Here is a 25,584-nt window from a genome sequence, read left to right as displayed (position 1 = left end):
CTCTGTCTCCTATGGACCATTGTTAACTAGTGTTGGACAAATTAGCACTTTTTTCACTTACAGCAGGGAAATGTAATGTTGGAACTTACTCTGTGCTGCACTGGAGGTTGTCCACCAGGTGGTGGCCTGTGTTGATAAATATGATACACATAAGCTCCACATGCTGACTGGAAAACTCTGCTCTGGTCTCTACTGCATTTAAAAGACATTTGAATTTGATTGTTGAACATGCGTATTGGTAAAACCCCAAATCACCTCAGCTTGGTGGTTACTGGCATCATTACAGCTGCTTGAAACAACTGAACAGGAGACAAATGGTAATCTCACAAAAAAAGTGTAAATCATAATGCTGCACAAAACACTCATGAACCTTAACATGTATGAGCAGAAATTAGGATGTGAAAATGGGAACGTTTTTTGTTTGAACACAGAAACAACAAGATGAGACAAAGTTAAAAAGGTGATCAGAAGAGACTCAGAAATCATCAAACTTATATTAATGTTGGCTTTAAAACATTGTGGTGTGGGAAAACGTTATGTACATGTTTTGCTTACTGTAACATATCTAAATGCAATATTTGAAATTTGTAGATAATATCAGGGACAAGAGTGGTTGCTATAGGAGTCAAGTAAGTGTGTACCGGCGGTTATAAAAAATCTTTCGTTAAATGGAAATCTCACACAGGAGATCCTCAGATCATTAGAAAAAAGCAGGGCTCATTTTAATTTAATATTAAACTCTTCTGTCAGAAGATCCCTCTGATCTTAATGTGTTCATGAGGTTTTCCATCGTTCAAGTCAGTGGCACATACGTGTGATTCAGAGTGTGTTAAACATCCACTGACCCAGACTGTGTTTCTGCACTAACAAAACAGTCTGAGTGTGAATCAGTGTTTCCGACACGAGAGGAGCTCACTGGACAAAAACCAACACGAATTTCTGTGTTTCTACACACACGATGACTTTATCTGCACTGGTTGGCTGACTAACCTTGACATCACCCACCGGGAGTGCTGACTTATCAGTTCCTGGTGTAAGAGATCCCAGCTGTGTGTGTCTGTTTGTTGTAGCTGCCGTGATGGTGCGCACAGCGCCCACAAAGTGATTAATTCTCGTTTACTTCCTCCTCTGCATGACATCTTCACACCATCCTGCCACCACTGCTTCCCCATTTGTCATTCCTCTTCTTCTTCGTATGAACTAAATAAGTTTGCCTCTTATGCGGCCATCTCGTCTCATCTTCCTCTTTCCTGGCAGAAACTACGTGATCAGCAAAATAAAAGTATTGCGGGAGAAGAGCAGATGTGAGTAACTGTTAAACACGGATTAATACTTTAATGATGTGCAGATTTCAGTTTGTCAGATCTTACAGAACATTACAAAGAAACGAAACCTTAAATATAAAAATAAAACTTAAAAGTTTAGTTCTAGATAAAACATTGGGATTGTAGACAGCGCTACAATTTTTCAACACACTTTCTTTTTAGCTCATTGTTGCTTGTTTGCTTTGGTTGACTGTAGGTCAACATTACTGATACAGAAACTCACTTACAGAGGATTTTTCCAGACTTTCTACTACTCTCTACTATAGTTTAAAATGTATACAGACATTAAAAAAACGTCTTTTTTTTTCCATCTTTTCTGCAGCACATTATATTACTACAAATACACTACATGACAAAGTCCACAGTCCTGATATTCTTGCTTGTCTAAGACAATAACCCGTAATTGTGTTTTATTTAAAAATAGGCATTTCTCCATCATTCTAAGTATAATGAGTGTTCTCTGCTACAGATCATTAAAATCTTAATCATAAAAGCATCTATCATATTGCTATGGGCTTTCAATAAACCATTTCATGCCGTCTCTTGGGTCCTGGATTTGGACCGAGTTTGCTTCAGATTAAAAATGATCATAACAGATCTAAGATTAAAATCAATCAAGGTCCTCACTCTCCCATGAATCCATGTTTGGTTTAAAGTCAAATGACTTACCAAAACTGTAAACAGAACTCTATTCAATCTTAAGTACAGTACTTCTATAAAAATTGGATTTAACCAGGTGCTCAGCTAATCTCGCTGTTGTTTACATGCTACCTGGGCAGCATGTCCTGCAGGTCTGCCACGACATAGGCGACCACAGCCCACAATGCTGAGCAGAGGTCCATGTCTCGAGGGTCCTGAACGGTCATGGTGTCCCCTTCACTGTGGTGGAACCAAAAGTAACGACTGTCTGCCACGTGGAGGCTGGCACCTGGATGAGATGGAGAGAAAAGATACACATTAACATTAATGATCAAATACAAACTATTAACACAAAACGTACCATGTTGAGGAGTCAACTGTTTGCACAACATACTGGACTAATGCTGTTAAATTTCACACCTAAAATGAAACATTATCGCTTCATCTGGTTTCATCCTTCAAGACATTTCTGTGGAACAATCATTCAAACTGTTGGCCTATTCTAGTCAGAGAATTTGAAAATAACTAAAGCCACTCATCTCAGAGACTAATGGAGAGTAAAGGAGGAAATGAGTCTTGTTTTGATAAACACATTAAACACTATTGAGTGTGCTTTGCTTTTGGCTCTGGCAGAAAACAATCTGGCAGAAACAACATTATTATTTCAGATTAAAAACTCATTTGTGTGAGTGTGTGCTTGGAGGTATATCATTTTTATTTATTTATTTTATTTTTTTTTTTTATACACTTTATTAATCCCCGAGGGGAAATTTCTTTCTTGATTTAAATGGTTGATGATGGATGTTGCTGTTGCTGTGATCCCACAGAGGCAAGATTAGTCGGCACACAGCAGTCCATGAAAACTTCCCTCCGAAGTACAGGTTTGCAGTCCTAATATCATGAGTCATGTATGACATTACATTTATACTTTCACTGACTACTGTGTTCATATTCATACATATTTATATTACTACTGTAAACTAGACGTGACTGTCAGGATTACATTTCTTTGTATGTGCATTAAAGCAACCCAGGTACAAGTGCCCAGCAAAGATTATGGTGTTTGAACCATCACCTTCACTAAGAGAATTTGGGTCGTTAATACCAGACTATTTAAAAACATCCCTAAATACCAGTGAAGACAAATCAATGAAGAAACTCTTCTGCCTTCAAATGCCCTTTGAGCAAAGCACCAATTTATGGCGTTTATGGCGTCAAAATGGACAATTTTTAACACAGCTTTACGAAGTTGTAATAAATATGACTAATAACTTATTCTAACCATTTGCTGCGAGTTGCAGACAGCCTATTGATTCAACTGACCTGGTACTCCTGCCTGCATCCATGGTGAGATGTCTGTCCCTTCTCCATGGGTCTCCAATTTAGTTGTATTAATGGGAGCCAAAAGTTTGACCACTTCCCCCATTACCTGTTTATACAGACACAGCAAAGTGCTGTCAAACATGGTTCAGTACTATTTATTGAACAGTAATGTAATTCCGAGATACATCAGTTTATATTAAACCTACAGGACAATTTTAATCGAAACACCAGACTGTAAAGTAAACAAAGTAAACATTCTATAAGATGTTACAGTGACACAGTAGTTCTGTGGTTAAGCATGGTTAATCTTTATGTAATGTTGGGCTTCCTGCGACACAGACTACTTCTTCCTGTGATGTAAAAGAGGTTCAACATCGGAACAAGTTAAACATTTCTTAATCTAAAAAGCAAACAGTCTGAACCTTAAAGGAAATATGAACTGGACATGTAGTTTTTTCATGCCACCGTGCAGAATCTGTGGTCAGCAGAATTCAGACATTCAAGGCTGTGAAAAGACTAATAATTGTGTAAATAGTTGTGGTTTTAACCCCACCTTCCGTGCTGCGTCACTGCCAGTAAACTGCAGAGCCACTGGGGTGAATGTCCCCAAGTCAGACTCCATGACAAGGTCAAAGTTAGACATGTTCACCTGTGCAGGGAGAATAAGTAGGGAGAGGAAGGGGACAGAGTAGATAGAAAAGATAAAAGACCAAGAGAGAGCATAGACATATAAAAAAAAAAAAAAAATCTAAAGTGTGTCTGTATAATACAAATGACACAAGCCTTTGTCCATGGAAATAATTAAACTTTTATAATGTTCATATGAGGCCTCAGGAGCTGAAGTTGTTCATTTTAACCACAGCTACTTTCAAACACAGCATTTCTATTGAACGTCCTTTCATAATGAAAACTGTATTACTTTGTATTTGAAAAGAGACATTTATAAAAGTAATTGGCATGCTATATAATGGAATCAATAGTGTACAACTACCTTGACTGGTTAGTTAGTATGTGTTATTTTGTAACTTTGGTGTAAGTTCAGATGCAGGCTGACGTATGCCACAATAACACAAACAAACTAACCAACTGAGGTAGGTTTTGACCAGCAACTCTCATTTTGTCTAAGGACTCTGGTGGATTTAAAGAGAGTGATATAAGGGTGCACTTCCCCATCAGAAAGGGCTGTTTGAAAGAAGTGGAAGGGGTGAAAAATATTATAAATAAAGCATACACTTGTAATGATATAATTTTTTTTCAGGTGGACCTTTTTTAGTGTTTAACATTGGTTTTATTGCTGAACCCATCTACACCTACTTTCTTCTGTAAACTGGGGTTGTGCCGACCCCCATCTAGTGCAGATAATACACTGACTATGGATACACTGAGTACCTCATACAACCCTACTTAAAAAAATCAAAACTGTATCTTTATGTTAGTTTAAGATAACCTTTTTTGGCTATCACTATTTCTGTATTTTGATTTTAAATAAGTTAAATAGATTTTTGTTTTATTACTTCACGTTATTTTCGTGTTTGGTTTTGTTTGTGTTTAACTTGGAGGCAGATAATGAATGATGAATAAGACATGAAAATATGCCTTATTTCTTTTGTACTTTTCGTGTTCTCAATAAAAGAGAGAGAACAAACACTCAACCAGCCAATAGGAGCTGCTAGAGCAAATTCTAATTGTACATCAAAAGTAATTACCGGTACTAGACCAGCGCATTGGGGAGTTGAGGTACATTGGTTAAAATCTTTAGTTTTTGTTCAAGAAATGCACTAACCTTGTACCTCTGGCTTAGGGAATGTACTTTATTATGGGTCAGGGCCTGGCAGGCAGCCAGAGCTCTAAAAAAGGAAACTGTAAGGCTGCGGATTGTTGTTTAGATCCTCTGCACAGAGAAAAATCTGGGAGCTAGCCAAGGCCTCTCCAGTTTGCTGGAAGCACATCTCTACACTCCTGCACTCTCCTCTACTCTCACAGTGGTCCGACCCTTCCTGCTTCTTATTGGCAGGAATGATGTTTCCTTTATGGCCGTAACAGTGTGTTTTTTATTAGCCGCCACAGTAACAGAAAACGCTACCTTGTGTAGATTAAAGTACTGCTGTGCTCCAACTCCACCCTGCTCTTCAGCTGTCCACAGCACTGTTCGCAAAGTTCTTCTTGGACGTAAACCTACAAACAGATGGCGACACAAATTAACTCAGCAGTGCACTTATAAATATATATAAAAAGAGAAAGACAACAGCTCCAAATATAACTAATGACGGGTTTTTTTGCTTCAGAACCTGTAATACAAACTAAACTATACTGTTAACTCTGTCAGTGGACTTTGTACTCTTGGTTTGATGAGCCTATTCCTTTTATAGGTTTATTTTATAGGCCCATTATAGTCTATTGTCCACAAGAGTGCAGTATTTCATATCCGATTACTTTGCTAGTTATATGTGTTCTAGTTCCTCCACAAACAGTTGTAGAAAATTACTGTTTACAGTCTGAGGAATCATCTTGTAATTTGTCCCTAAGTTTGCAAGTAGATACTCTGCTCCCAATTCAAAATATTCACGAACAAGCTGTTAGAGCACCAGTATAGAAGATGTTGTTTTTCTTCTTGATCATGGAGCTTTATTCTGTTTTGCTTTGATACATTAGGAAGAAGTTTTATGTCATGTTTAACAAGCTGTAATAACTGTACTTTTACTATGGTGTAATACACCCAGCAGCTATAACATTAAAACCACTGACTGGTAAGGCAAGACGTATATTACAACAGTTAGGCGCTAAATCCTGCCTTTATAAGGTGATGCTCAGTTGTTATTCGATTTGATTAGGTGTTGATTTATTTTAATGGTCATTTTGGAAGCTGTAATTTGTGGTGCTGTTGAACTGTACGGGTTATACTGACAGGGGTTCCTAATATTTTGCTCTTCTTATTTAAATGATTTAGGATGACAAAATATAAGGAACACCTCTCTGTCCATCAGTAATTTACGCAGCACTGTGTCTGTCTGTATATTACCAAGGTCTTTGAGGAGCGACAAGGCCTCCCAGGAAATCATGGCTCCACCGCCATCATCCATGGCGCCCTGGCCCACATCCCAACTGTCCAAATGACCGCTCAGTAAGACAACCTAGAAGATTGTACACATAAAGAGAAACTGAATGAGTGTGGTGGGGCTTTTTTTCTAGATGCATTCAGGGCAACTTATCAACTTTGTCTGATCTGCCGAGTGTAAAGGAATTAGAATAGATAACACTATTTGACTCACATCCTGTCTATATTCTTAAAGCAAACAATCACTTTGTAACGAAAATACGTTTTTATCAGCAAGGAAAGACAGACTCATAAAATCATAAAAACAAAGATGAAAGCACACAATTCAGGTCACCCCTGCTTCCAGGAATCCCTCCCCTTTTCGGTTTTGTAACTGAGAACATAGGTCAGGAGCTGGCCTATGTTCTCGGTTACAAAACATTTTGTGACCTGATTGATCCGACTGGACAACGACCCACTAGCCAAACATTCCCATCAGCCTTCTCTGGACTTTAACGTTAAGTGCCAAATGTTTGCATGCTAATATGCTAGACTGGGATAGTGAATATATAGGAAACAAAATTTGATCTGCTTAGAACATTGGTGCCACCCGTATTAACAATTTGTGCAGTTCACACACTTTTGAGACACTTTTGACACACTCCATGAATCTCTGGGGTAGTTTCATGTCTATGCCGTTTCCCCAAACATCTAAGTTGTCCATGTAAAGGTTTAGCACAGGTTATGATGTGCATCAGAGATTTTACAGTCCAGTCTTCTTCACCTTTGATATTTGCAAATATACGCACTGACCTGATGATAACATCAAGACATTTATATTTCATTTTCTAAACTGAAATATAGGTTCTTTCACTGTTATAGTGTAATTACTACATTAGTTACCCTCACAACAATACTCCTGTCCCTGTTGACTTTATATATTGATATGCTGATATGTTAATTGTTAACATGTATTGTTAACGGTCTGTTTATAGCTAGATTGTACAACGTGCTAACTGCAGAAACAGCTTAAGATGTTGTTGCCAACAAAGTATTTAAAAAAAAAGATGTTTAGATGTGGTTCAGAGCCATTTGGTTCAGAGAGTAATATAACAAATCAGTTTTTTCAACAAAAACACACTAACATTTATAAACAATACTCATCACAATCATGCATATGCACAATGGTGCAGTGGTTAGCATTGTCGCCTCACAGCAAAAAGGTTCTGGGTTTGAATCCGGGTCTGGGCCTTTCTGTGTGGAGTTTGCATGTTCTCCATGTGCCTGTGTGGGTTCTCTCCAGGTACTCCGGCTTCCTCCCACCATCCAAAAACATGCACCTCAGGTTAATTGGTGGTTCTTCAAATTGCCCTTAGGTGTGAATGAGAGTGTGAATGGTCTTTGTTTCCGTTTGTCTATAAATGTTGGCCCTGTGATGGACTGGCGACCTGTCCAGGGTGAACCCTGCCGTTGCCCAATGTGAGCTGGGATAGGCTCCAGCCCCCCCGTGACCCTGTTCAGGATAAAAGCGGGTATAGATAATGGATGGATACTCATCACTGTCTTATTTGTTTTAGTATAATCATAAGCCTACACATTAGCACATTTGAGTTTTAAAAACTTCAAAAGTTTCAAAGATAGATGGGAGTTGTGGAAGTTTAATAGTTGGAAAAGAAATTGTAGCAACTCAGCACCCGCAGATGATTCTGACTGGCTCTGACAAGCTAAACTGTGGAAATGACTCACTTCAACTCAAAATAACATCTTTCTGTGAATGTGCACATATACACATACTGCGACCACAATTGCTGCTACTGCCAGCTGGAGTGCAAAGTCACAGTGCCAGACATGATGTCAACTATGCCATGTGTTTCATTTCCCTCATTTATGATGAACAACCAAGCTGGAGTCCATAGATCAGAATAGCAACAGCTGACATGAGCGATAGCCCTCTGATTCATTCTGATTCATATATTTTTGGAGTTAGCTGACCAAAGACCTGAAGATTTGCAAAGAAGAACAGAATTCACTTGAATAGTAATCATGGGGAACCACTGACCTACTTATCTCATAAGTATTTGTAAATTTGTATATATTATATCCACTTTTTTGTCTTTCTCTATGCTGCTGTGATGAGTAAATGTCCCCACTGTGGGATTAATAAAATCTAATCTTAATCTAATCTTGATCTAATCTATCTAACGAATTTGTACATTATGACATTGTAATACCAAGCATTCCTGGTTTGAGCTCTCTGTTGGCAATCAAAGTCAGGAAGCTTGTGTTTGGCCATCTTGGACGATACTCTTACGTTGTAATGTTTTGCAATTGTTGAATGCAGAGGGATCATGTTTGTGAGGGAGTAAAGGTTTAGTCACAGTCCAGGGAAATTCCTTGTGCAAACATCATCTTCCTTCGTCCGCTAACAAAACATATCTTGACAAATATTATGTGGTGTGAAGTCTGTCTGAAATGCATGTTGCATGTTCCAGGAAATTCCCACACATGACACCATGATTCACACATGACACTATTGAAATTTCAGTTTGTTCTAAATAGAAATGGAAAATGTTGATTCAAATAGGTCAAATCTAATGAGAATCTCCTCCTCTGTTTTCTTACCAAGTTGCAGTTTGGTTTTCCACAGATTTTATCCCTCATTTTCGCAAATGATTGCAACCAAAATTTCGGTACTCTGCTCAGTTATTTAGGACATGCTGGTCTGTTTTACATCTGCCCCCTTTTGTCCTGTGTACCCACATGAAGCTTCATGTGCCTCAGAGCTCAGCATGCCACTTGCCCACTGAATCTTAGCACTGCCTCCTCATCTGGAGATTTTATCTGTTTATCGGGTTCTACCTGCTAGGCGTGTCTGGGTCCTTATACACATTTATACAAAGGACCTGTGTGTGTGTGACACTGCACTGCATAGCTGCAAGCTGGGTGAGGTAATGTGTTTGTTCGGTGCACTGATAAGCTGCAGACTTACAGCAGGGTATATTTTGCCATTTTACTCTTTGCTTGAGAATTTAATACCGAAAAATGTATTACGCTAAACTGTATCAGCTGTCTGTCTGGGTGTATTTCCCCTATGACTAAATAACAACTGGTCTAGGCTGCACCACAACTTTCACACGGTCAGAAATTATTTCATTTTAGTTGGTGGTCATTGTCCCTGAAAAGCAATATACTCCATTCCCATTGAATCAAAGTTGTATTTCACACGTGCTGAATGGTCATAAATTGCAGTATTGGATCATTTAAAAAAAAACTAAGAGTAGTAGCAAGATTTGTTAAATTCATGTGGTATATAATTTCTAAAATTAAAAATTGATTTAATTTATAAAAGAAAAAAATTACAATCAGTTCTGCAACATAAATAATTTGTGTGGCCAGAGTTTGGGAATCTGTGAAAACAGGAGGCCAATCTAAAATAAATAAATTTAAAAAAACAAAAAACATTTTTGGAATAAAAAGATGAATGTGGAAACTGGACCGAAAAGAGAAACTGTTGTCCGATGATATACAGAGATTAACAATTCAGACATGCAGGTATATGTAATGGGTGAGGGAGTGCTACCTGCTCAGGGTGCTGCCAGCCTTTGATCTCAGCCACTGTGTTGAAGGAGTCAGCGTATGGCAGAGTCTTGGCCCCCATAGTGAGTCTGACCACAATCTTCTGACCCCTCTGCGCCATACGCCACATCAGCTCAGCATCCTCCACAGTGATACAGGCTGTAGGGATGCGCTTCACTCCAACTTGGTAGTCCTGCCAACCTGTGTGGGGACTACACAGGTAGTGACAAAGACACAGACATGAAAGCATCATAAATCAGGTCACTCATGAGGTCACTAGGTCCTCCTGAACTCTGTGTTGCCATAAGACATGGTCTGTTACGGTTATAGAGGGAGACAGTCTGGTGATCTAAGGTTCCATATTTCAAGGATGAGGTGGGTGCCTCTCCTTCTCTGGAAATGTAGAATATTCTAGGGGACAATATAAACTGGATCTGGGAGGGGATGAGCTCATAGATGGATTAGCACCTGTACACCTGACACTCTGTCTCTCCGTGATTGAGTCTGTCAAAAAATATTGCTGTTGATCATCAAGTCGGTCTCCTGAGACTCCTTTGGCCAGCATCAAACATCATGATTTGCATCACAGAGACAGCTAGATAAACAGATAGATACCTGTTAACCGAAAACGGAGTGATGGATCGAATGAGTGAGGCCACAGCTCCTACTTTGGCAGCCTCAGAGGCGCCATAAGCACGGTAAGCCACAGTCTCTCCATAGCTGACAAATGGTTGGTTAAAAACCACAATCCTCCCAGCAGCCTCGATGGCTCTCTGTTTCAGCTCGTCAAAAGACTGAACCACCAACACCTCTGCCTCGATACCTGAAGAGATAAGAGTGAGACAGTGAGCAGAAAAAGGAAGGTGGATGACAGATGAAAAGGATTATGATGGTTTGATAAAGTATGGTCTTTACCTTCAGGAGGTGTTCCAACACTGCTGCCCAGTCCCAGCATAGCCATACTTTTGGCCCTGGGTGCAATCATCTCTGCACTCTCCTTCCCTCTTACCCAGTGTGGGATTTTGACTGGCTCTGGAGCAGAAGCCACAACAGGGAACAACAAAACTCATGTTACATTCACCAGAGACTCCGGTGAAAGAGTTCCTGTAATTTGCTGAATGTACTGTATGTCTGCAATGTGTCCTCACTGCAAATTTCAAACACTCACCCAGATGTACATCCAACCCGTCCTGTGTCATGGCATTGTACATGTATTTAATAGCCATCTCCAGGTTGTGTGAGCCACTGACACGGTTCCCTATGGTGTCGGTAAAGTCAGCCAGCCGTCTGTAAGAGCGCTTTTGGGCTGCACCGAACACGGCCAGGTCAATGATCTGTTTGGCCACATCGGCATAACCTGCTACCTCTGCTGCTATGTCTGAAGCTGGGTCCACACAGAAGCATATAAAAAAATATTGTCAAGAATCTTTTCAGCCAGAAAGTCACAGGGAGCAAATACAGTGTCACTTGAGTAGATAAGAGAATGTTTTACTCAGTAGGTATTTATACAATCACACCACTATGCTATGTATATTTACTTTATACCCATAAAGATACAGCATTATGGTAAAAAGCAAACCTTCTTGAAAGGTAGAACATCAAATACTTGTACAAACACCCGACCAAAAACATTACGCAGAATAGGTGAAGGAAGCAAGAAAAACATACAGTGACTACCTTACACTTTGTAGTCAGTCAGTGATAATTGAACTGGGCATAATGACAGAGTCTACATTTTGCATCAATATGTGATAAATTAACTGATATGTGGATATTTTCTAATATACCATATACCAGAAGACAGAAATGAGAATCCCTGATTAGGAACGTATCAATAAAACTTAACAACGGCTTTTAGAGTCACTGTTTTTCCCATTTTTAAAGTTCATTCACACCTACGCATGTTTTCACTGAGTGTTGCCCGATTAGACCCACTCTAAACATTTTAAGTGTACAAGCTGTCGTTAGTTCAAAGAGTATACAATTCCCAGCATGTTTCCACCCACCTTCAAACTGGAATCAAAGTGTAATTGGCAGTAGTAATTCAATTTACCTGTCTGCCTGTGTGCGTGTGTGTGTGTGTGTGTGTGTGTGTGTGTGTGTGTGTGTGTGTGTGTGTGTGTGTGTGTGTGTGTGTGTGTGTGTGTGTGTGTGTGTGCGCGCAAGACCTTTAAGAAAATAAAGACTAAACTTTGATTTCCATACAAACCTTTATTGCCCACTCCACGTCTGATAGTTAGAGAGTTTAGGTTACCTTTCCGCGCTATATCATTGGATGCGGCCCTGGCAGCAGATGTTGGATGACAGTCACACAGAGAAGACAGCAAGAGAAACACGGAGAGGATGAAGGTCAGTCTCCCCTCCAAAGCCATCTGTGACCAGAGAAATATCAATGTCATTACAGAAAATCGTTTGGAAGCTGGAAATATAACAAGGAAATTCATAAATGATCCCACGTTGCTGGAAAGTCATTTTTAAAAACAATGGATACTGCAGTATTACTTAATAATTATTGAACCTCTATACAGTGGGGCATAATCAAGTATACTGCCAACAATTTAAAATAAAATAAAACCTGTGCTCAACCTAAACTCTACAGAGATGGCTCCCACATTATGAAACGTGTGATATTATTGATAACTTACGTACTTGTGCTAAAATGCGAGTGCCACCGGCAGAAGAGTAACGTTGTGCTCGCTGCCAAGTATTTGAGTCACACAACCAACATTACCGTGTCAAATAGGACGAATTGAATGTCTAGAGTTTTATCTTATACAAAAAGTCTTAACATTATATCGTAAAAAGTGATTCTAACACCGACGAGTTTAGGATGGAGAGACACGTTACGGAAGTTGGATGTTCTGGGAGCAACAATGAACATAAAACATGCTTTGAAACCTGCTTAACATCACACAAACACAAACCTTTCAGCCCAAGTTAGTGTCTTCGTTTTCGTAGACTTTGTTCAGCTGCGGAGGGTAACTACATACACGACATAAAAACCGGTGTATCGGTTTCCGTGCTCGTGATTTCAGCGCGCCTCACGAAAGTAAACTTCCGGCTTGACGGATTTCACAATAAAAGCGGCATCTGCGCAACAAAAGCTGTAAAATATAGTTTGAACCAAAACACTTTCCACTCAATAAGTGTTTAAAATAAAAATAAAAAAAAATATGCAACAAATGTAAATACAGTTCAAAGAGATCTAGTAATAATAAAAAAAGAGTTTCACAAGATAAAACTATGAATCTGTTCAAATTACCCCAAGAGAAGTAGGCTAGTCAATTCAGATTACTATAGTACAATACATGGATCATAGGCTACAGGCCACTAACAAAATAAGATTTCTACACATGACTTTCAGTATATCTGTCTTCTACCATCCTGTTTTTCACTGTCTCCCCTATGATTTGTGTTTTTTTTTCTCTGCATCGTCAGGTCTTGGAAAACATCGGACCATTTGGTTCAGTTCAAATACTGCTGACTTGGTTCAACACAGTGGTTTGAAAACTTTTTTTCTTGGGCCTACATTTGTGAAAGGATGTTTCTTGAGGTTGGAAGGAAATGTTTTTCTGCACTACTGTGCAAACAAGTGGAACAAAAGCTACAGCTGAGTGCTTTTAGCTGCACCTGAACTTTTAATGTAGGGACATTGACAATGTCAATTTCTTTCACATACTGACACCGTGACTTCCTGTGGAGAAGGCTTGTACAAAAATCAGATTTTGCCTTTTTCAGAGTGAATGCGTAACAAACCTCAAAACACAAAAGGTTTATGACAACACAGAGGTTCCTAAATACTCGTAATGCATAAAATTCTTGCCTCGTTGAACAAGGAGTACAAAGATTTTGTGTATGTGTTGGAGAAAGATAGAAAGCAGAGATGAAGGTCAATAAAAGGACAGAAACTAAGAGGGACAGGAAGTTGTTTGAACATTGACACACATGCTGTTGATCAAATACAGGTCTTAGATTAAGACCAGCCCCCACAGCAAAAAAATAGACAGTTTCAGCATTGCATTAAAGCCACTTCTTTTATTCAGTAGTGAACCTCATGAGATACACCAATTCAGCAACATAGTTCTCGATTGGCCGCCTTCATATTGGTGAGTTGATGCTTGGTTGGTTTCTCACTATTGTGTAGTAGTTTATCATAATCAAGGCTTCGGTCAATTCATATTCAACTTCGAAATTCTTTCGAAATATTCTAAAGTAAAGCAGCAATATATCGATAAGGAACCCATTGTTCTATTTTAATCAAGTATTAAATGCATGAAAATGAGCATTTTAAAAAGATAATTGACAATGAAATTGAGAATGAATTGAAGTGAAGCTTGTCAAATAGACTAAAACATATATATATATATATAATTACATATATATATATATATAAAATTATATATATAAAATTGAGCAGTAGGCACAAAGATGCTTTGACCAGGTAAATACTGTACAATCCCAATTATCACTGACATATTAACCTAGATTAATGTCTAAATTAGTATAAATTAATACATATAAATTATAGTATCGTCAACAGACTGTAAATGTAAAGATCCTAAAAAATAAATGTTGTTGTGTTTCATTACCTGCTGGATTGCCAGCAAGTGCTAACCCGTTGTCTTAACCCTCTATGGGTCTGGTTCATGTCAAACAGAAGTTTCTCCTAGACCACACTGGCACAGTGATGTCCAGCCCAGAACTAGCATTTTAAAGGTCAAAGCATGACACTAATACTGTAATAGCACAGAAAATTTATGAATGTAATATGAGGCACTGAGGATTCAAGTGCTCAACAAATACAATGCTATCAACAGGAGGTCACAGTGAATAGGTAGTATGCATTTGCATTCAGGGAATCTAGAATTGCTTTAAAATAGTAATTTCCGTTACAGCAAACACTATCAAGTAACCTTGAGTTGTGTTACACTGTCTATCAAACAGTTAACAGGGACAAAAACGGCTAAACATTTGGAAACAGAAAGGGGTTTGACCTTTAACTCAAAACGAACAACAAATAAAAAGTCATTTCAATCCTTTAAAGAAATGCATATAAATTTTAACATTTCTTATGTGGCACTAATTCCAAGTCAGAAATAAAATGTTCCGATATTAAATCATTTAAAAGGGGCGGGTCTACTCATAGTTTAACCACTCAGCCCCACCTCTCTTTTTTGTGAACCACTGATCTCAATCATGTTAATGACCAATGTCAGCTTAAAATTTTTTAACGTTAATCTGACCTTCTCAAAAACATAGCAATGTTGCTTCAATAGCAAGCGGTTGGGAAAGAAAAAAAAAAAAAAAAGCAGTTTTCCTTGACACATGAAAAGCAGTAGGTAGCTGGTTAAAATCCACACGAGTCTAATTCCCAATATTTTTACTAAGATATACTATATATTTAACAGGGTGGATACTTATGCGCTATGCAAAGGGAATAACACCCTGTTGTCATTGCTGTTAACTGCCTCTTGTATCATTATTCCAGCTCTAAAAGACCCCATGCTTTGGCTGTTTGAAGTAAAGTCTGAAAATTAGGTATATTTACAACCTGACAAGTTTGCCCACAGAGTTTCTAATTTAAAAGAATTGTCTTATTTCAGTATCGAGTCAAACAGCATCTATAATTGATGCCACTTTTAACCCTGCTGTGTGAATGAGCTCTAACTCTATAAAATGTGCGATACACTAAATGTCCCTTTAACTTCCAACCCACTATTATGGCTGTGCACAGCGGACAGTCAGAAAGGAATGCGCTTTGGCTGTCGTCACAAAACGTTGGTCACTTCTACGGTTTCTGAATTATAGTCATCAGCTTTGGCTCTACCTGTCCCACATGCTTGCAGCACTAAGTCACCAAATAAAATAGTCCTGAAAATATTACAAATGTTTGAAAGATGAAGGCCTGAAGGGCTTTTACCAAGACTATCACTGTGTGAATACAAAGAAAATACAGAAATCTCTTCAAAAAATGGCTTACATAAAATCTCTAAACATAAAAACACCTTGAAAAAGCTGCTAAAAATAATTTTCCAAAAGGACAAATGAAGCACATTTATATTTGGTCAGTTTGGTAAGTGTCTGCGAGAAAACAACAAACATTTGTACCTGCAGAGTAACAAAGTCTCACACCAATACTGGACAGCATATGAAAATACATATTCATTCTCATAACAAAAAAAATATTCATTTCATCAAAGAAAGCATACAGAAAATGAAATGTAACACAGTAACAAGCAGAGTAAATCTGACCTCAAATAAAAGAGAAAGGGGTTTAACTTAAGAATGCCCTTTTTAATACTAATCCTATATGTGGTACCATTTCATTTGGAAGCATTTGAAATGCCTTAAAGCTTTCTTAATCATCTTCCTCATGCTGTTAAACTGAGGCAGGCTGGTTCAGCAATAGATCCTTTAAAGAGGACAATTTGTCTATAATACAGAACCAAGTCCAGCCCAGTGGGATCCAGCTTCAAGAGGTAAAGTGGATCTAAAGGCACGGTGTGATCAATTGTTTCAGGTTGACAACTTTCTGACACAGAACGGCTGTGATCCATTGTGATGCCAAAAAAAAGAAAGATTCCTTTCTTAAAGTTCAGGATGTGAATTTACGTTGAAACTCCTTTTTTTTTAGCATGTACAGACAGGAATGAATTACACTTTGTTTTCTTGTGTTGTTTTCTTATGACACCTTCATAAACACAGAACATTATGTAGACGAGAAGATAAAAGGATGGCAAAGGATGAAGGTGGGAATGATGAGGAGACAAAAACATGTATGGAGCACTGAAGAAGAGAAGATGTGTCTGACTTCATCAAGAGGAATCATCTTCAGCTGTTAATAGATCCATTTTCAGTTCTGACTGGCAGGTGACTGATTTCACTTTCGATTGTCCCCAGTGGTCCGTTCAGGCGTAAAACTCCTTGGTAGGTGCTTTGTGATAGGATGTTGTGGAAAGTTTGGTCTCCCCGAGGTTGTAGCTACCTTCGTCCTTCTTCTTCATACGGTAGGCGAGGAGGAGGAGGAGGAAAACGGCACAGAGGAATCCAACCACTCCACATGCTATCACAGCTGGAGAAGATATAAAGAAATACAAAATTACTTTAAAGATCAGGCTTTCTTGACAGTGTCTCACACTTGCTGCAAATGGAACATCATAGTTAGTCAAAAGTGCTAAATTATCATTAAAAAAAATATCACACTTTGTAAGACACAATTTTAGCAATAAAAACCTCTTATGAAACCTAAATGTTGACTGTATTCAACAATATAAATCCTAATAATGTAAAATTTAATAGAAATCTATCCTTACCTGCCAGCACCTCCGTCCTCTCCCACAAGTTCTCAGAGGTCCATTCCTCAGGAGAGTGCAACTCGTGTAATCTGCTGCCGCGACCACCTTTGGCCAGAATTTCATTTTCCACCCGTTTGATCAGAACGTCCTCTTTGGTTGGTGCAACATTCCACCTGTCCACACTGTTGTCCTCGTCGGTGTATTCAGTTACAGTGATGTCCATGCTGAATTCGCCCGCAGTAGTTCCATTGGGAGGCATGTTGGTGGAGCTGGGACTAGTACTCTGTGTGAACCAGTCAACTGTCGGGTCAATACCGGCCACCTGGATGAACAGAGATAGAACGCATGAGGCACTGGGTAACAAAGAAAGACTGAAATTGTTTTTTTGGCATTATGTGGTTTTAATTACTTTCTCGATACCACTATTCATGCCATGAAGTGGGAACCACATTGTTAAAGCTCTTAGTTCCTGTGGTTTTGTTGTTACAAAGGTAAGAAATAATATTCCATCAACTTCCCCTATCATAAATTGAAATATATAGATTGAATGTGTAGTCGCAGGGGCTTTAAATCGTGCAGAAGATGGATAGAAGTCTGGAAATCATGAGATTAATAACAATAATTTCCTAAAACATTATGGGAAGTGTGTGAAAGTATATAATTTAAAATATTTATCGGAGCATTTTAAAAGGGAGTTTGTCTTGGGTCCCTAGTCATCAAGACTTTCTAAATGTTAGATACAAATATGAACAGAAAGGAAAAGTAATATTTCACCTCCGTATCCCTGCTGTTCCCATCAGGGAAAATGAATGGTGTTGTCTCACTGTGCTTCACTGTGGTTGCTGGATCCTGGCTGTCTGCTGCTGTGGTTGATGGGTTGTGAGGAGAGTCTGCTGTTGGCCGTGGCTGAAGCGGCAGCAGTTCTTTGGAGAATGCGGGCGTTGAGAGGTTGAGCTCCTCTGTAGCCGAGATGTCACTGAAAGCTAAAATAGAGGAAGTAATCAGCACCTTGAAACTCACAAACACTTCAGAGAAATTGTATTTTCAGCAAAGCACCATAACTGCAAAACTACGCTTGCATCGATTGATCTGTACCTATCACCCATCGACACACTGCATGGACTTAATACTGGTAGGGCCTTATTTTGTGCAATTTTTCACCCACTTATTAAGACGAAAAAATATTTTATAAATCAGTTGGATTATATGACAGATGAGGATCATTTTCCTCGGTATATAAAATCAAACATTTTGAGGATACGTGTTTTTTTATGTGACACAATATTCTGATAGGGTGTTCATTAACCAGTCTTATACAATCCATTGTGTGAGTTTTATAACTTACTGGAATTTATCTAACCACATTTTAGTTTCATGTTGAGATCACACTGAATGTTCCAGCACATCGTTCACTGTCGGCACACAGGTGAGTCATTCATAGTAAAACCAGGGATCGTTTGACATCTGTGAGTTTTCCAATAAAATCTCCCCTGGTTAACTCCACATCACCTCAGGACAAACATCTGGCACATTGTAGTGCTTCTGTGCCTGAATATGCAAGCCCTTGTGTCTACAAGACGTATTACTCACGTGTCTACATGTGTAAAGGAGTGGAGCTATTATTGTCTAATATTTGTAACTACTTTTTTCACTGTAAAAGTTTCCAATTGAAGAACAAGACGAGGAATAATTGTAAAATAGAATTGCCTGTGAGGGAATTTAATTGTGAAGAAATATGATTTTGCTCACGATAGTAATAATCAAGTTTCAGGTTAAAGTAACATTTCTCTTAACACAGTATTGTAACGTGTTATTTGGAAAATCGTCAACTACTCTCGAAACAAATAATACTACATCATAATTTCAGTGATACCCATTATTAAAGTAACCAAGCAAATCAATCACAAAACAACAAAAAAAGACAGTTGAAGAGACCGTAGTGTCCTTACGGTAGACTCCAGATCCAGAGCCAGACCCATCCTCTTCACCATCCTCATCATCAATAGGGATATCACCTGATGTTCGGCCCTCTATGTACAGGTCATCTGCTGTGGAAAAAGATGACTGAGAGAAGACGAAGAGCTGCAAGAGAAGAAAAAGAAAAAAAATAGACATTTTTATTCAAGTAGAAGAGAAATGCTAACGATACAACACAGATTCACACTTGCTGAATTCCTCCCACTAATTGAAAACATGCCAGCGTCTCTACAGTTCTGGAGTAAGACAATACCTCTCTCGCAACCAATGATGTATGCCGGCCAAATATGCCAGAGTGTGCACCGCCGTCTGCGAATGAAGCCACAGTGTGCATTGCATCTATATACTATCTTATGTAAAGCAGATGGAAGCTGGTTCATTGTTCTTTTCATGTGTCGTGGCAGTAATATGTGACACTTCACAGAACCAGTCAGCAGACACTTTAATGTGTTTGAGAGGAAGTGGGAAGAGATAGAGCAGCTTCAAAGACAACACACACACAACAGACAAGTGGACACACACACACACACACACACACACACACACACACACACACAACAGACAAGTGGACACACACACACACACACACACACAAAAAAGACTGTTTTATACTTCAGATTGCAGCCCAGGAAAAACTCATGCAACCCAAACACGCAACAAAGGAGTGTGATGAAAATCAAACGCGTTGTTTTTAAAAAAAAAATCTAAATCCTTGGCAGACACAAGGTAATGGAACAAATGGCTCTCAGGCAAACTAGAAACCACATGAATCAAAGAAGTAAAGATGATAATGATTCTGAAATTCAAAAGGAGGGAAAGAAAGAGGCTAGAACATATGTTGGTGTTAAGACACACACAGACATGGATGAATATGGCCCATTGAGACTTGAAGTATGTCTGGTATGTATACTATGCTTCCACTAACACAGGTGCTGAGAGAGGGAGAAAGGAGGTAGGCTGGAGAAAGGAAGAGAAGGAGAGACACAGGGACACTTCTGTATGCTTTTTGTAAAACAGGCGCTGAAGACAAAGGAGAAGATGTGTGATGAAGTGCTCCATTCTGATTTACTGATTTCACACTCGGGGGGGGGGGGGGGGGGGGGGAGATTAACTCTCAGAGAAAGTCTTCTCCTGTCAATACCATTTTTCTTTTGGTAAAATACGCAAATGTTTAAATGTAAAAAAAAACAAAAACAAAAAAACAGACAAAAGCCATGAGTGTAGAATAAATCAGACATGAGAAGTGATAAGGATATGAAATGTGTGTATTTATTTTGTAATTCGATACCAAACCCCTGATACCGTTTCATTCTGCAACATATTAGCAAGCTACATGTTGAGCTTATTTTAGCGCTTAATAAGGTAGAAAAGAGTCCGAACAAAGTTTTTAGCTCAATTTCCATCATGGGGTCCGCGAACGTAGATTGAGCTAAAAGAGACCTATCAACCGACATAAAACAAAACATTATGAGACGCAGAAAGTTGCTGTCTTCAGATTGTGGTGAAAGAGGCCAAACAGAAAATCATTAACTTCACTTTTTTTTTTTTTTTTTAAACACAGAATCCCATAATGCCAAGTCTGATTAAAATAGCAGAGGAGGCTCTTACATTCTTGCTGTCTTAATCCAGGGATTACAAAAGCAGATGGTGTGCTTGTCAAAACAAAACACAGACACCCATACAGAAGGCGGTAAGTGCTTCCTCCATACACACGTCGATGCACAACTAATGACTTCTACGGTGTCTTTACATGTAGAATTTGTGCAGATGACCAAATTGAGTTCAATTTAGATGTAGCTTCAATTTACTATCAAACACACATGTCCAGGTTGGACATCTAGTCTTGGGTGTGTATTCTCCAGCTCTGAAAGAGAGCAGCTCATGTCCCAGGAAATAAGATTGAAATCATTATCAGCATAATGAGGACATATTTTGTGTCACTGGTATTTAAAACACGGCGCCACACTCTGCATATGATTAAAACTAAAACTTAAGTTCTTGCGGAGAATCAGAACTCCAAACTGAAATTTGTGCAGAGGATAACATCATGATATGAGAGCATATTTTGACTTATTGTTTAATGTACTGACCGTATATTAAATAAAACCAAACACAAAAGACAATGTTCTCTCGTCCTCGTTGAAGGAGACAAGTTTTGCATTATGGTTTACGGGAAGGCATGACTCACAGGTTTCACACATCTGGAAAACATACGTACGTACATACGTACACATGTACACACGTACACACACACACACACACACACACACACACACACACACACACACACACACACACACACACACACACACACACACACACACACAAAGACCATATAACAATATGGTGTCCCGCGACTTTGTCATTGTGAAGACAGTTTACTGGAAACAGCTGGATCACAGCTGTACAACTCTACAGACATGAAGTACTGATGATGTTGGGAAAGTGTATTGTGGATGAACCAATCCATATATTTAGTTTCTGCTAGGCTAAAAAGTTAAATATTTCCCCAATGAGGTGGAAATCAACGAGAGGACAGTCTAGTCAGGAGTGAGATTGTGTAACAACCAAAAAGCCACACCAGACCTGTCATCATCATCATCATCATCATCATCATCATCGAGATAGGTGCAGCAGCAGCAGCAGCACACAACACGGTGTTGAAGGGAGTGAATGTTTGACTAAGGTTTTGACTCGTAAAAATGTTTGACTCCTCAACGTCGAATGTTAATTTTGTTGTTTAACAGCAGCTGTGGTCCCTGAAGGCAAAATGATTATATACTGAAAGAAATAGAAGCCAATTTGGGAGTTAACAGATTTTTTACATTTTTGTTTCAGCTCCAGAGGTCTGGACAAGACAGAGTTGTCTTTCTCCAAACTCCAACATGTGATTCTAAAAAACAGATAGTCACACAATATCTACGGTTGTCCAACACGCGATATTGATATAGGATGTCATATAGGAGTAATATGAAACTTCTGACTCCAAACTACGGGTCCTAGTCCACATCACACAGCAAAAGATAATATTTTGTGGTGGTAAAAGAACCGAAAGAGATCCAACAATATTTCGTGGAATCTGCTCGCTGGTATTTCCAACTGCAGGATGCCTCGTTCTAGTTTTACAGCTCTTTTTTAGTTCCAGTTGTTCATATTGTGAAGATCCCTCGAAGGGCATGCGGAGACTGAAAGTCAGACAATAAAACCAAGTCACAACAACTATCGTAGAAATAACCTGGAGGCCAATCAGATGGTTACAGTCCTCCCTCCATTCACAGAACAATGTTGTGACTACTACTGATAAACTGATAAACTTCAGGCAAATCGCCACCGAAAAGAACGTCAACCTACGTTTCTTTTTACATTCTTTGATTATCATTAAATCATCTCGTTTTACTTTATTGGTAATGTACTTCAGAAAATAATCATTAATAACACCGCGATGAGGTGTCACCCTCTTCCTCTTCCCTTCTGCGGTTGCATGGAAAAGTGCATGTATCCCACGCTGTTAACACGCTTGCCTGAACTAGCCCGGTGGGACTCAGTGTGAGTCATCCATCCACAAAATGACACAACTCCCGTCTCACAAGACTGTCGTGGCCTGAAAGCCTGCTTCAAACATTCATCTCTCAGATGTGAGTAATATCACCGACTGACTAACCAGTAACTCTACAGCCACCTCAGAAAAAGAAACTGGATATACAACGCAACCCATCACGCCCAGCAATTTGGGACTGGAGTATGTGTATTAGTGGCACAAAGTAAAGAGGAAACAAAGCACGTGTGGATCACAGTACGACCCACTTTATAAATAAATTAAGCAGGATAAAGGTCGGTTTTTTTGTGTGTGTGTGTGTGTGATCACACCTGATTATAAGGTATCATATTCATACTCTTTGGCAAGGAAGAAATGGCAAACATTATTTACTATTTAAATGTCGACAGCTCTTTCAGTCCAGGGCGGCCAGTGTGTGCTTTCTTTTCAGCTGCTGCTACAAATATCCACTACGATAGTCTCAGGTTTCAGCTCTCCCACTTTCACAATATACAGTCCATAAATCTTAAAACAATATGCATTTCTGGAGAGGTGGTGAAATTCCCTGGCTCTCATTTGGGACTTTTACAGTCAATAAATCATGCAACTCGGATATTCTTTTCACACATGACAATGAACAGAGCTCCCATGTCATTCCCATGTGTTTTCCTGCTTTACAGCAGACCCACACACATAGAGATGAGAAAAGAAAGGGAGAGTTTTCTAATTATTAGCCAATACAGACTTGTCAAGTAATTTTTTTTTTTAATTTTTTTTTTATCCTGGTTAAATATTTATGAATTTCTGACACTGAATTTCTTTTGACATTTGCAGCCACGTGTGGGTGTGAAATTCAGTCCAGCTCTTGTCCAGATTTGGGTTTAAATCTCAACGCTTTGCGAGTTTGAGGCTGAACAAACTTTGGCCCCGTGTGAACTTGACACCAAACTGGACGCCTGAACTTGGCTTGAATACAGAGTCTGTTGCTGACTATCAGAAAATCCTGGATTAATGGGATTTATTTTTATTTTATCGTATGCTGTTGATTCCAGGAAGATACCATTTGGGCAAGCTGATATAAAAATGTCGATCACTTTCAGCGCAAACTTCTAACATCCAGGTGGTCCAATAATGGGAAAATATTTCGATAAAATAAACATTCTGAACTGGCTATGACAACATAACACACTGTGAAAAGAAAACAAACCAATATTTTATGGAGAGACTGGAAGGAAAAAGTCAACTGAACGAAATAAACGTTACGGACGTTTGCCCCTTTTTTTTTTTCTTTTTTTTCAAACGTATTTCAACGGCTCATTAGTGCCATTTCTCCAGATTAAATTAGTGAAAGCTGCCAATAATAATTAAAAAAATCACATTAAGGTTTTCCATTAACATCAACTAGTTCAAATTAAAAACGAACCCGTAAATTAAAAGCTACTTACTTTTTCACTGATAAACCCAGTCGCCAGCCCGACGAGGAACAGCAACCACGGGCTCCTCATTTTATCTCACAAAAACCAACGACGTTTTCAAGGGAAAATGTAAATAACGAAGAGAAAAGTTAAATGGGATATTTAAAGTAAAGCCGTTCAGCTAAATTCTTGTCACGTTTCCGCTTGTATTTAGTTAGTTTGTTAAATCTCTACTTTCTTGAACGCCTCCCCGGACTCGTCGTGAATGAGGAATTGTTGGACTGAAAAGTTGTTTGGACTGGCATCGCAGCGTGGCTCCGCGGTGACGTCAACACGGCGTGACGTCCATTGAAGAAGAAGGTAGGTGGCTGGGGGCGTTCCTGAACACTGACTCATGTTTGTTTATCCTTATGAGGACACACATCGAGACATCGCATACCTGGCCTAATTTTAACCATCACATCAAAGTGCCTAACCCCAATCCTAACCTAAACCTAATTCTAACCTCAAACCAAGTCTTAACCATCACATTGACCTTTACATTTTTGAGGACCAGATGACCACCTGTCCTCAAAATGCAAAAATGTCCTTACAATAATGGTTTTGTCCACATAAAATTCGAAATATACACCCACACATACACAACCCTTGCTTTATATTTTTGTGGGGGTCACTCGTTAGGCACTCTGTCCTAATTTCACTCTTACCCTATAACCAAGTCTTAACCTTCATATAGCACTTGGAAGTTGAGGACCACCCTAAATGTCCTAGAGGGGGGGGGGGGGGGGGAGACACCTAAAAGTTACAGCTTTAACTTCTGTAAAAATAAAAGATAATATAGGTTCCCAAAACACATTTATTGATTTTTGTATAAAATTCAATAAACACTTTTGCAATATTCGCTCTCCACCTCAGTTAAGGGAGAGATGTTGTGCAGCTTTGACTCCCTCTAGTGAAAAATGGCAGAAATGGCAGAAAAATGGCAGTCAGGACAGCCAAGCATAAACTCAACACTTCAAACACACAACTGCTGGTATGTTTCGTGTTCGTATTCTCGGCAATAAGTCAGACACGTTCCCGGTGGGTATTGGCCTCCGACTGGGCTGTCCTTTGTCACGGGACATCTTGGCGCAGCCGGTGGGAGGAGAACGTCAGGTTCTGGGGTCTCGGGATCGCCTCTCTTGCTGTTTGCAGATGATGTGGCCCTGTTGGCCTCTTTGGACAGTGACCTCCAGCATTCACTGGGGCGGTTTGCACCTCCAAATCTGAGGCCATGGTGCTCCGCCTGAAACTGGTGGATTGCTCCCTCCGGGTGGGGACGGAGTGCCTGCCTCAAGCGAAGGAGTTTAAGTATCTCGGGGTTTTGTTCACAGTGAGGGGAGGATCGGTGCGGCTGCAGCAGTACAACAGGCGGTGAACCGGACCGTTTTGGTGAAGAGGGAGCTGAGCCGAACTTGGAGTTGAG

At 39.3% G+C, this 25,584-nt stretch overlaps 2 protein-coding genes across 3 annotated transcripts; both read right to left on the bottom strand.

Annotated features, from left to right (window-relative positions):
- Window positions 1-1,309: 1,309 nt before the first annotated feature.
- On the bottom strand, window positions 1,310-12,931 carry LOC138617895 (carboxypeptidase Q-like). Of its 2 annotated transcripts, none has more exons than XM_069693243.1 (11): window positions 12,822-12,931; window positions 12,107-12,269; window positions 11,066-11,281; window positions 10,813-10,929; window positions 10,513-10,720; window positions 9,902-10,109; window positions 6,307-6,418; window positions 5,371-5,462; window positions 3,841-3,936; window positions 3,288-3,393; window positions 1,310-2,253 (listed from the first exon to the last, which is right to left on the bottom strand). In XM_069693243.1, the coding sequence occupies exons 2-11, from the start codon at window positions 12,267-12,269 to the stop codon at window positions 2,093-2,095; spliced, it is 1,479 nt and encodes a 492-aa protein (XP_069549344.1). In that variant the 5' UTR covers window positions 12,822-12,931; the 3' UTR covers window positions 1,310-2,092. The 2 variants fall into 2 exon arrangements, with proteins under 2 accessions (XP_069549344.1, XP_069549345.1); XM_069693244.1 differs by having other exon boundaries at window positions 12,152-12,269.
- A 1,703-nt stretch (window positions 12,932-14,634) lies between these two features.
- On the bottom strand, window positions 14,635-24,516 carry LOC138617900 (syndecan-2-like). Its single transcript, XM_069693253.1, has 5 exons — window positions 24,150-24,516; window positions 19,142-19,274; window positions 17,967-18,175; window positions 17,211-17,514; window positions 14,635-16,969 (listed from the first exon to the last, which is right to left on the bottom strand). The coding sequence occupies exons 1-5, from the start codon at window positions 24,207-24,209 to the stop codon at window positions 16,806-16,808; spliced, it is 870 nt and encodes a 289-aa protein (XP_069549354.1). The 5' UTR covers window positions 24,210-24,516; the 3' UTR covers window positions 14,635-16,805.
- Between the last annotated feature and the right edge of the window lie 1,068 nt (window positions 24,517-25,584).

The sequence above is a fragment of the Brachyistius frenatus genome, unplaced genomic scaffold (genome assembly GCF_029030835.1).
Source record: "Brachyistius frenatus isolate BFR_SWC_R1_liver_20210118 unplaced genomic scaffold, ASM2903083v1 Contig_14, whole genome shotgun sequence".
NCBI classification, from domain to species: Eukaryota; Metazoa; Chordata; class Actinopteri; family Embiotocidae; genus Brachyistius; species Brachyistius frenatus.
This window is presented reverse-complemented; position numbering and strand designations above follow the sequence as displayed.